This window comes from Ascaphus truei, chromosome 1 (genome assembly GCF_040206685.1).
Source record: "Ascaphus truei isolate aAscTru1 chromosome 1, aAscTru1.hap1, whole genome shotgun sequence".
NCBI classification, from domain to species: Eukaryota; Metazoa; Chordata; class Amphibia; order Anura; family Ascaphidae; genus Ascaphus; species Ascaphus truei.
In genome coordinates this window covers 128874060-128886837 of record NC_134483.1, presented here as the reverse complement: position 1 = coordinate 128886837, position 12778 = coordinate 128874060, and the positions used below count along the sequence as shown (strand labels likewise).

General features: G+C 45.5%; 1 protein-coding gene across 5 annotated transcripts in view; it reads right to left on the bottom strand.

Moving 5' to 3' along the window:
- Positions 1 to 12778, bottom strand: part of SLC24A2 (solute carrier family 24 member 2) — a 320058-nt gene that overhangs the window by 159175 nt on the left and 148105 nt on the right. For all 5 annotated transcript variants that reach the window (XM_075594686.1, XM_075594672.1, XM_075594667.1 and 2 more), the window contains one exon: positions 4689 to 4811. In XM_075594686.1, the coding sequence (XP_075450801.1) occupies positions 4689 to 4811 (123 nt within the window). The remainder of the gene's footprint in view (positions 1 to 4688; positions 4812 to 12778) is intronic.

Below are 12778 nucleotides of genomic sequence, written 5' to 3'. Positions count from 1 at the left end.
AAGGTCAATCAAATCTCAAAAAGAGAAACATTGGATATATACTCTCAAGACCTTAATCCCTAATGGGCTAAACATCGATATAGATCTTGGTTCTTTTCTGAGAGAGTAGCTCTGCCAATTGTGACCCCTTTTTAGTTATGTTCCCATTTATTGTTATGCCAATTATTAACTGTGATATGTCCTTTCTCATAATCTACATTTAATTGTTGTAGGATATATCCTCACATTATCAAGCGTGTGTACCATTTAATTTTTTACATGCAAGGGTTAATAGACTGCATGAATATTGCTCTAGATTCAATATCCCCTTATAGGGAGGTTTCCAATACCTAATGTGGTTATTATATTGTGCGATTCAGTTACTTTCTCTTTCCCATTATCCTAATAAGGGCCAGTATATGCTCTTGTATTAATGTTTCAATGTATTCCCCTATTTCTATTATAATGTAAGAATTAGTCTATTTTAATATGTTTCTATCTATTATAAAATGTAGTCAAACGTCTATTGTATGAATTAGTTCCTTTCTCATAATTGGAGTATGTTTGTGTATTTATCAGTTCTAAGAATTATGACATTTTCACAGTAAACATATTTAGTCACTATATATTCTGACTCTAAAGGTTGGTACTATTATTTAAATACTGTATTTTTGATTGAATGTTGATTAATTATATCTGCATACTAAGTAATAATTTTTAGGAAAATTATGGTAACGAAATTTTGGATAATTATATTAGTTTACTATAATTAGTTATAAATTGTAAGTTCTCTGAATTAATGTTTCTAATATTGCCAGTGACCACTCATTAATACAATGTACTATTTTCTATTTAATTATTATGATTATAACTTATGTATGAATCAAAGTTGTATTTTTTTGAATTATAGAATAGTAGGTGTTAAATATTAAATGATTTTTCCTCATTGTTGTGTATATACATGAATAAATCCAAATTAGATTAAAAGATGAAGATCTTATCTAACGTTTCATATCTAACCAACTATAGACAATATACCCCCATGTGGATATAAAATAATGTTCAAATTAATTATGCAAGTTTATTCCCTATCTATAAGACATAAATAGATCAATTTTAACTTCAAAGATTATGATAAGGTTTACATTTATATAGTGTTATTAAGATGTTCTTGTGTGTTATACAACATTAACAATAGCATTGATGTAAATTGAATGTTATTGAAACAATGCTTGACTCTTATATATTCTGCTATATACCAATTAATATGGTTAATTTTGGTCAAATGATGGGATTCCCACATTTCATACTAATAATAGATATCCATATTTGAATTGATTCAGTTATATACTTTTCAGTACTCCATATTATCTAAACCATGTCCATTTAGTATGTTAATTGATGTTTCAATTAGTAATATTATCATGTGTTGATGATTAGAACTGTAGAGGAGGTGCCTATATAAAGATAGGGAGAGTCAGTCTTTCATCTGCCCTGACGAAGACATTGTATGTTGAAACGCGTAGGGTTATTAAGTTGAAGAGAGGTACACCGTTGGCAAGTCTTTTTTTCCCGATCCTAGCATCTGCTTTACAATCAACTAGACTGCTACAATTTGCAGTAGTGATTGGACAACACACAGTGCAGTTTCTAAGTGGAACGTCTCGCGAGACGTGAAGTGACTCCCCCACGTGATGCGGAAGCGGTGAGTGTGGAGGAAGCAAGCCGCAAACACGGAGACGCCGAACTCACGGAAGCCCAGTCGGCAAGAAAGGAGGAGACAGAGGTAGAGGGTCAAGTTGCGGTTTGGAGATTCAGAACTGTGATATGCAGTGATACAAGAGAAGGGATGAGTGAACCGAGAGGACATGGAGAAGGAGAAAAGGTTGAGCTACTTGCCTCCCTTCCCACAAGTGTCCTTTCTCCCCCTCCCCCCCCCATATTCTCCCCTTCTCTCTCGAAGCAGTGTTTGAATGCTGACCAGAAGTTCACAATATTCAAATCTCCCACCACCCAGAAGAACATCACGGAGGGTAAGGAGACGCACTTCGATTGTATATATATATATATATATATACAGTGTTCGACAAACCTATACATTTGCACGCCCCGGGCAAGTGGATTTAACATCGTGGCGAGCTCCTATTGGCCCAAGCAGCACACGTGTGGTACTAGGTGGCGAGTAGATTTTTTTGTTCGGCGAGTAGATTTTTTGGTGATTTGTCGACCACTGTATATATATATATATATTTATTGTGGGGCTGTTGTGTGTGTATTTTTTTTATTGTGGGTAGCGGGGGTGGGCGAAGTGGGTATTAGCCCCAATGGTGGTTGTTAAGGGCTTGCCGGTGGGTAGCGGGAGGGCTTAACCCCTTCATGACCGTAGCGGTATTAACCGCTAAGGTCATGAAGGGGTTAAGTCCACCCGCAACCCCCCCGCAAGCCCTAAACTGCCACCAAGGGCCAAATACCCCCTTCACCCACCCCCGCTACCCACACTAAACCTGGCACGGCTGGTTAACCCCTTCATTGCCTTAGCGGTTAGCTGCTAAGGTAATGAAGTGGGCTTTAAATGCATTTTTCCTGCCTCAGATGCATGCCGGGGGGCTCCGTTGCTGGTATTAATGGGTATCAGCTCCGTCGACCCCTGGCATCAATCCCAGGCAGGAAAAAGGCCTGATTTTTTCTAAGTGTCGACCTTGCCGATGCTTCTCCCCCACCAACTTTAGTTGGCGGGCCGGATTGCCGTAAAAATCTCTATTCTAGAGTGCCGATCAGCAGCGAAAAGCTGATCGGGGCTACTAGAATTGAGCGCGTTTCAGAAAGTGCCGATAAGTGGCAAAAAGTGGCTTATCGGCACCCGGCTGCCGAAAATTTTATTTCGGCTATAAAAAATGCCGATTTTGGGAGCTTATCGGCGCTTACTGAATCGGAGAGGCAATATTGGTGCGAAAATGGCGAAAAACGGCCTTTCAGCGCTTACTGCATGAGGCCCTTAAACCTTAAAAGACCCTGGTTTTACTTTGGCTATACAGCTCTAAAAAGCTTTGCATTGCCACTAAGTATCTCATGCGCAAGAAAATGCGTATGGCCTTAAGTCTCACTGACCTCCACCTGCGTTTTTTGTTGTAGGAAGTGACCATGTGATGTTGGTATAATCACTTTGTACAAGATCAGTGCTGTTCATGGTGAATTACTGTACTGAGACAAACTGTACCATGTAATCTCACAATTGGACCAGAGAGGTTTTGCAGTGGGGGGACCCACGAGGAGGGGTGGGAGGGGGAGAACTTTGCAGTGGGCGACCCATGGTAAGGGGGTCAGGGGTTAGGTGAGGAGCTGTAGGGAGAATTGTGGGGCAGTGGTGGATGCTGCCACTCACCATGTCACATGCTACAGGCCAGTCTGGGATCAAGTTATAATTTGTGTTGTATTATTAATAAAAGCTGTGGCCTTATTCCTCCAGCTCGGTGTCAGTTGTCTTTGTTACTCAGTATACTGTCTGTTGTGTTTGTTCCCCAGCAGGAGCCTATCGGGCCTACCTAAGTCATGTACTTCCGGTCTCAGTGACCTGGAGACACCATGCATATTTCAGCAGATCCCACACTTTGAAATAGCACATGCCAGAGGATTTTACAGGCTCAATAGGGCTTGTAAGAATAGCAATCCTTTAAGGCCTATTAAGCTATTAAGGTGTCCAAATAAAGATGCAGATTTTTTGTATCAGTCCAGTTCAACTTTACAGTAAAATGTATTCTTTCCTACTGTACTCATCTTTACAAAAATATCAAAAAAGTAGCCTGTATTAGTTACTGTCTAGTATTTCCTTTGCAAAAAAACAATAGGAGTAGAGTAATGGAAATAGTAACTAATAGAAATAGTGCAATGGAAGAAAACATGAATTCCTATGTACTGTATGCTTTATACATTTTAAAACAGTAGGTTATATTCAGGAGCACTCAATTAAGACTCTGCATCTTAAGGTGCATACACATGATAAAAAAAAATAACAACATTTATTTGCATGTTATCAAACTTAAAGTAAAAATGAAACTAGAGATATACAGTATATAGAGGGTAATTCACCAAAAATTACAAGGTATTACTAAAATCTTAGTAATACTTTAACAAGGTTTTGAATGTGAGAATAAAATTAAAAGGATGAGTCAAATATACTGAGAAATCATGACAACATGCATATACAGTAAATGTACCTAAATTCCTTTTCCTGAAATTATTCGTCATAACCTGCCCTCTCCTTCTCAATTCTGATCCCCTTCCCTTCTATCACTGACACCTGCACTGTTACACATACAGTAGGGGAAGTTTATCCTCATCTATTTAGTTTATTACATGAGTAAAACAAAATGAAATTATATACAGTATAATAAAGTCCTAAATCAGATAGAATATTTAAATCTCAGATATAGTATTTGATAATATAATCACTGAAATGCAATTTGTTCCAGATCTCTACAAAACCAACTATATGGCATGATTGCAGATTTTCTTCTAAGTGATGCCAAAAAAATGCTACGTTTAAAATAATATTTGTAGTTGTTGAACAATCTAGAGGTATTCTGGGCTTAGTACAAAACTAAAATATTATAAAGCACCATCTCTGCTAGTCGCAGTCAGTATTTAGACTATCCCCTTAGCTGCTTTGCTTTATGACTGTGCAGCAAAAGGTTTAAATCTGTTTCTCCTACCTCATTTAGACCTGCAGTTTCATCTATAGATCCATGTCGAATGTCCATTGCAACTCCCTCAGGTTCTTGGGGAGCTCTTAACTCTTCATGAAGTACGAGGAGGTTGGGTTGCTCTATATGCTCCTATAATAAGACAAGAATGAAACCGCTATAAATAAAATATATTGCACTACGGTTATGAAGTACAAGTACAATAAGTGTTCAACAAAATATTATTATTTATGGAGCTGTGCAATTGTTGACGCTGAATTTCACAAATCAGGCCAAATTTGCTGATATGTTTTAATGAAAATGACACATTTTGCGAAAAATGTACCAAGCATTGAAAGTTAACGTGCGTTGCAAATTCTAAGATGGTAACTGGTCGTGCAGCTCTTTACTGTATATATACTGTACTGCCATTTTGTGTAAACTATTGGCACTATGGAGCACCAGTTTATATCAAATATGTATACAAGAAAACACTCATCCAATTATCACATTCTGTGTTATTTGCAACATTTGTCTAATTATTTAAGATGTTTAATAGCTTTTTAAAATTCAGACTAGGAAGTCATAATTAGAGATGCACCATGTAAATATCACGTGAGTGTCATATGTGTGTGTGTATGAAAAAGACTGGGGTTTGTATTTCAATGATGCAACAATAATGTATATTATATATAAGAAAAACACAAACATATATATATATATATATATATATATATATATATATACACCCACATATATATATTATATATATATATATATACACACACACACACACACACACACACACACACATATATATACTGTATATATACATATATATATATTTATTTTTTAATAAGTGGCGAGGATCAACATATCCGTCCACTAAACAGACTTTTATCGTGATCATCTCTATTTATTAAATCACTTACTCTTTGAAGAAAACCTGTGTTTTCCCAGCTTATTTTCTATATGTCATGTTCAGCTCTCTACTCAGACCACCCAGGCCAGTGTTCAGTTTGGATTTTATGAGGATATATAAAGGGGTAACGTGAAAAAGTTAGAAGGTGCTCCTAAAAAGTTTAATATGTGGCTATAATGCCTACAGAAATAATGTGTCATAAATAGTCAAAAAGACAGTGAAAATGAGATGTGAAAAAAGGGCTATTGATACAGAATCCAGGTAAAAAAAAATTTTTTTTAATGTTTCACGGAAGAATATAAAAAGGAAGAAATGGGGAACACAAATGAATGAAATACAAAAGTGTGCAAACTTAAAGTGATTGAAAGGTGAAAAAACAGTCCACACAATGAACCAGTATGTGCCCTCGCATCACCACCTGGTTATGGTCCTAAACATTGTACTAAATAAAAAAAAGTTTTTAATTGCATAAAATGTAAAGTAGAATAAAATTCTTATGAAATGATGTAATGCCATTTGTTGGCTGAGGGAGTTTACACATAGTCAGACCCGACTTTTCTAACAAAAGTTGATAAATCCTAGTACTGTAAGAGATAGTGGGACTTAGTAATGGCATTGAGAAACTTCTTCAGATCTTCTCCTATAACTACTGTCCAATCGGATGCGCATATTAAGTAATGAGAAATACTCCATCCAAATGCCGAAACAGATCACTAGTAGAGATGTGGAAAACATTTGTACAACATCGTATATGCCATTTGCACTGTGTGAAATTGTAGAGATAGCAGAAATTCCCCACATTCCTGGCCCTACTACCTCCTTCCACATTGCTATTGGAAATACGATCATTCACCCAGTAGCCCAAGCACGCTGCCTAGGGGTCACACTTGATTCCTCTCTCTCATTCTCCTCTCATATTCAAAACGTTTCTAAAACTTGTCGCTTTTTCCTCCGCAATATCACAAAGATACGCCCTTTCCTCTGTTACTCAACTGCTAAAACTCTGACTCAGGCCCTCATTCTCTCACGTCTCGATTACTGCAACCTCCTGCTGTCCGGCCTTCCTACCTCTCACCTGTCTCCCCTACAATCTATCCTAAACGCTGCTGCCAGAATCACTCTACTCTTTCCTAAATCTGTCTCCGCATCTCCCCTCCTGAAATCCCTCTCCTGGCTTCCGATTAAATCACGTATCTCACACTCAATTCTCCTGCTCACTTTTAAAGCTTTACATTCTTCTGCCCCTCATTACATCTCAGCCCTAATTTCTCGCTATGCACCCTCACAACTCTTGCGTTCTTCTCAAGGATGTCTTCTTTCTACCCTCTTTGTATCTAAAGCTCTCTCCCGCCTTAAACCTTTCTCACTTTCTGCCCCACACCTCTGGAATGCCCTTCCCCTCAATACCTGACTAGCCCCCTCGCTATCCACCTTTAAGACCCACCTTAAGACACATCTGCTTAAAGAAGCATATGAGTAGCACTGGATAATCATGGACACATGACACATAAAGCTTGGCCCCCTGCAGACGCACTTACTAGTATTCCTTCCTACTGTCTCTGTACGTTCTCCCTACCTACCAATTAGATTGTAAGCTCCTCGGAGCAGGGACTCCTTCCTTAATGTTACTTTTACAGTATGTCTGAAGCACTTATTCCCATGATCTGTTATTTATGTTATTTGTTATTTATATGACATATATTACTACTGTGAAGCGCTATGTACATTTATGGCGCTATATAAATAAAGACATACAATACAATACAATACATAACACTCTTTGGCCCAGATCCACAAAGCTCTATTAAGTTATTTAACATGACGTTAACCTAACGTTAAGACCAATGTTTAGCAATGTTTTTTCTGGTAAAGTGCATAGCGTTTAACGGCCGTTAGTGATAGTGACATGCAAATTAGGCATTATCATATCCACCAAACTCCAGTAAGGTTAACGTGGGACGTTACTTAGGTCAGGGGTGAGCAAACATTTTATGCCGAGCCCCCCTTTTTATCCATGAAATTTCTCGGGCCCCCCCCTGCCTGATGTAATCAAAATCACATGAAAAAAAAACCTTTATTAAACGGTATACAATGTAAATACAAATATGTCTAAGGCCGCGCATGTAGCGACCGCGACGTCACCCTTCACCGCTAGCGAAAGTTGTATTTTGCTTTGCGGCGGCGGTGCGGGCGACCAGGCCATTGATTGGTTCAGGGGCTGTCACATGAGGCGACAGCCCCTGAAAAATAAAATATTGCGGCTTCAAAAAATCGCGTCGAAACGTCACGCTTACTATAAGTGCACGTGGCAGCGACAATGCATTTTTTTTCAGGCGATGTCGCATCGCTGGCACTATAAGCGCAGCCTACTTACATACTTCAACAGCTCGCTCTTGCAAAATTAGGCTGCGTCCAGGGTGGCGCTGAGCTGGTGCGAGCGCTCACGCTGGCCACGATGAGACACATTGCAACAATGTGTGTGGCCTGCGTGAGCTCCCTCCTGCGTGTGCCCGTGAGCTGTCCTCGGTGCTCAGATTCAAGAGTTTCAAAAATTTGAATCTGTACTGTAGCTCCGATTTCAGATCACATGACCAAATTTTGTCAGAGGACAGCAAGGCAAAACCAATGCAATACAAGAATTGGGAGCTTGCATTGGTTGCTGTCCTCTAACAGGGAGGGGGGGGGGGACACGAAACAGGGGGGACACACACAAAACGGGGGGGGGAGACACAAAACGGGGGGGACACGAAACAGGGGGGACACACGAAACAGGGGGGGACACAAAACGGAAAACGGAGAGATGTGAACGGGGGGGGTAAAATGGAGTGGTGGTGGTGGGTGGGGGTAAAACAAAGTGGTGGGGGGGGTAAAACAAAGTGGTGGTGGGGGGGTAAAACAAAGTGGTAGTGAGGGGAGTGAAGGGATGGAGAGGGAAGGGGGGGAGAGAGGTGGGAAGGGGGGGAAAGAGGTGGGAAGGGGGGGGGAGAGAGGGGAGGGAAGGGGAGAGAGAGGGGAGGGGGGAGAGGGGGGGAGCGGGGAGGGAAGGAGGGAGAGGGGAGGGGGGGAGAGGGGAGGGAAGGAGAGGGAAGGGGGGGAGAGAGGTGAGGGAATGGGGAAGAGAGGTGGGAAGCGGGGGAGAGAGGGGAGGGAAGAGGGGAGGGAAGGGGGAGAGGGGAGGGAAGGGGAGGGAAGGGGGAGAGGGGAGGGAAGGGAAGGGGGGAGAGGGGAGGGAAGGGGGGGGAGAGGAGAGGGAAGGGAGGGAGGGAGAGGGAAGGGGGGAGAGAGGTGGGAAGGGGGGGAGAGAGGTGGGAAGGGGGGGAGAGAGGTGGGAAGGGGGGGAGTGAGGTGGGAAGGGGGGGAGAGAGGTGGGAAGGGGGGGAGAGATGGGAAGGGGGAGAGAGGTGGGAAGGGGGGGAGAAAGGGGGAGAGAGGAGGGAAGGGGGGAGAGAGGAGGGAAGGGGGGAGAGTAGAGGGAAGGGGGCAGGGAGGAGGGAAGGGGGGAGAGAGGTGGGAAGGGGGGAGAGAGGTGGGAAGGGGGGAAAGAGGTGGGAAGGGGAGATAGAGGTGTGAAGGGGGGGAGAGAGGTGGGAAGGGGGGGAGAGAGGTGGGAAGGGGAGATAGAGGTGTGAAGGGGGGGAGAGAGGTGGGAAGGGGGAGAGAGGAGGGAATGGGGGGAGAGAGGAGGGAAGGGGGGGAGAAGTGGGAAGAGAGGAGGGAAGGGGGGGGAAGGAGGGAAGGAGAGAGAGGAGGGAAGGGGGGGAGAGAGGAGGGAGGGGGGAGAGAAAGCAAGGGGGGAGAGAGAGGGGAGGGTCGGGGAGAGAGAAAGGGGGAGGGTCAGGCAGAGAGAGAGGGGAGGGTCGGGGAGAGAGAGGAGGGAGGGTCGGGGAGAGAGAGGGGTGGGGGTGGGAGAGCGGGGGAGGGAAAAAGCACGGGGGAGGAAAAGAGCGCGGGGGGAGGGAGAGAGAGAGCGCAGGGGGAGGGAGAGAGCGCGGGGGGAGATAGAGCGCGGGGGGAGATAGAGCGTGGGGGGAGGGGGAGAGCGCGTAGGGGGGAGGGGAGAGCACGTGGGGGGAGAGAGAGAGCGCGGGGGAGAGAGAGCGTGGGGGGGAGAGAGAGCGCAGTGGAGGGAGAGAGAGTGCGCGGGGAGGGAGAGAGAGCGCGGGGGAGGAGGGAGAGGACGCGGGGGGAAGGAGAGAGAGGGCGAGGGGGGAGGGAGAAAGAGGGCGTGGGGGGAGGGAGAGCGCAGGGGGAGAGGGAGAGAGCACAGGGGGAGGGAGAGAGCGCAGGGGGGAGGGAGAGAGCGCAGGGGGGAGGGAGAGAGCGCAGGGGGGAGGGAGAGAGCGCAGGGGGGCGGGCGGGCGGGAGAGAGCACAGGGAGGGTGGGAGAACAGGGGAGAGAGAGATGGGGGAGAGAGGGGGTGGGAGAGAGGGAGGGGGGAGAGAGAGGGGGAGGATGAGAGAGAGAGGGGGGAGGGGGAGAGAGAGGGGGAGGAGGGGGGAGAGGGGAGGGTGGAGAGAGCAGGGTTGAGAGAGGGGGCAGGGGGGTGAGAGCAGGGGAAGATGCAGAGACGGGAGGGGGAGAGAGGGGATATATATTTATATACAGTATATGGATATATATGTTACTGCAATAGATGCCCCCCCGCGTCCCACTGACACGCCCCCCCGCGTCCCACTGACAAGCCCCCCGTCCCACTGACACGCCACCCCGCGTCCCACTGACACGCCCCCGTCCCACTGACACGCCCCCCCACCGCTCGCAAATTTCTTCTAGCAGGACAAGATTGGTCTCCTGCTTACATGCACGTGACGTCACTGTGCATGAGCGCCAGCTCGCTCGCTCTGCTCTTCCCTTCACCCTGGACGCAGCCGCTGAAAGCGGTGACATCACCAACTCTCCAAGCATGAGCACAGCGTGTCCTGCATAATTTTGCAAGCACGAGCGGGGAAGTGTTTACACTTTTTTTTATTATTTCTGTACATTCACAGTATGATTGATATAGTGGCAGCCTACCCTTTCACTTGCAGAGGATCGCAGCGAAGCAGGTTGCCAGCGGAGGAGAGCAGCAACACAGCGTTATTGCACGGCAGACACCGGAAGGAGGGGCGTTTGACATCACAGCGCTGGGGCGTGCTCCTCCCCCGTACCTCCGAATCACATGGCCGCCACCTGCACTATTCTGTTCGGCCGCTCTCACACATCTTCGGCTGCCCGCGCGCGCAAATCTTCTTGGCCGCCCACGCACAACTTTTTCGCCTGCGCACCCAGGTTTTGCCACACGTGCCCCACCTAAATAATCTTGCGCCTGGGGCGTCCCGCCCTCAGTTTGTGCACTGCTGCATTCAATCACAACACCCACACACAGCACACACACAATCACACACACACACTGCAGTCCCCCTCTATATACACTTACACACACACACACACACACACACACACACACACACACACACACACACACTGCAGTCCCCCTCTATATACACACACACTCACACACACACACACTCACACACACACACACTACAGTCTCCCTCTATATACACATACACACACTGCAGTCCCCTTCTATATACACATACACACACTGTAGTCCCCCTCTATATACACACACACTATAGTCCCCCTCTATATACACATACACACACACTGCAGTCCCCCTCTATATACACATATACTGCAGTCCCCCTCTATATACATATGATATACACATACACTGCAGTCCCCCTCTATATACATATGATATACACATACACTGCAGTCCCCCTCTATATACATATACACTGCAGTCCCCCTCTATATACACATACACACACGGCAGTCCCCCTCTATATACACATACACATACACACACTGCAGTCCTCCTCTATATACACATACACAGCATTCCCCTTCTATATACATATACACATACACTGCAGTCCCCCTCTATATACATGTAACGGTTTTTTCCCTGGGCCCTTCTAATCCTGACCCATATGTAGAAAATCCCCCAATTACATGGATGTGTGATATGTGGTGCAACTGCTGGTAACAGGATTCCTGAATCTCCCGCTGGTTGGTAATGGGGAATATCACCATGACAGGCGTCTGAGGTAGTGTTCTGAGTCCTACTCACATTCGGTATAGCGCCTCCACCCCATCAGGATCCCTACGGCAGCAGGGGGAAGTATCTGATGGGGAACTCCTTCTTGGTGCATCCTTCTGCTGAATAACTCCACACTCACACAGAAGGGATCTTTTGAACCAGGGCATCTTTAATGTCATCTCCTCTGGCAGACTGCCCATCATAGCAGTCGTACTTAGCCGCTCATTTCCATGAGGTACTCCATTCAGAAGGTTCCTCCTCTCTTAATTGAGTTGCTCTCCACCTCTCCCCTAAGGGAGACCACCAACTGTGCCAGGTCCCTGGACACAGTGTGTATTCAGCTTGTACTAGACTCTCTGACAGACAGACTTGAACTGCTGCAGACACTTGACATGAACCCAAACAGAACTAGAACAGACTAACTTTAGGCAGTGCGGTGTCATATAGACTCCAGAAAAGACCCACCTCTATGTCACTAACAGTGGACACAAAGCATGTTGTCACTTCCTTTGCTACATATGACACTTCACCAGGGTTTGAGGGCAAACCTCCATGATAGTTATTGGCAACCCTGCCTTCTTACCAGGATTTACTACCAGCATGAGAGAGATCTGTACACCAATTTTACACATGGCTACATACATATACACATACACTGCAGTCCCCCTCTATATACATATACACTGCAGTCTCTCTCTCTCTCTCTCTATATATATATATATATATATAAATATATACACACACACACACACACGAGGGGGGGGAGGGAGTAACTAAGCCTGCTCAGGTTCCTCCATGTGCTGCTGAAAACGGGCGGGTAACAGACAGGAGGAGGAGGGCTTGTCTGTGTGCAGGGAAGGCCCCGCAGCAAGGCCCCGTCTCCTCTGCAAGACAGAGCATAGAAGCAGCAGCACGGAGCTTCTGGCTGCCCGTGCACAGCTCTGCCCGCCCCAGGTTTCCCCGCACGCAGCCCGCGCCTCCCTACATAATCTTGCGCCCCCCCCAAGGGGGCGGCCCCCCAGTTTGCGTATCGCTGACTTAGGTCATACTTAAACTTGGCGTTACTCACATCCATGCACTGAAATAAGGCCTTAGCAGTGTCCTGATGG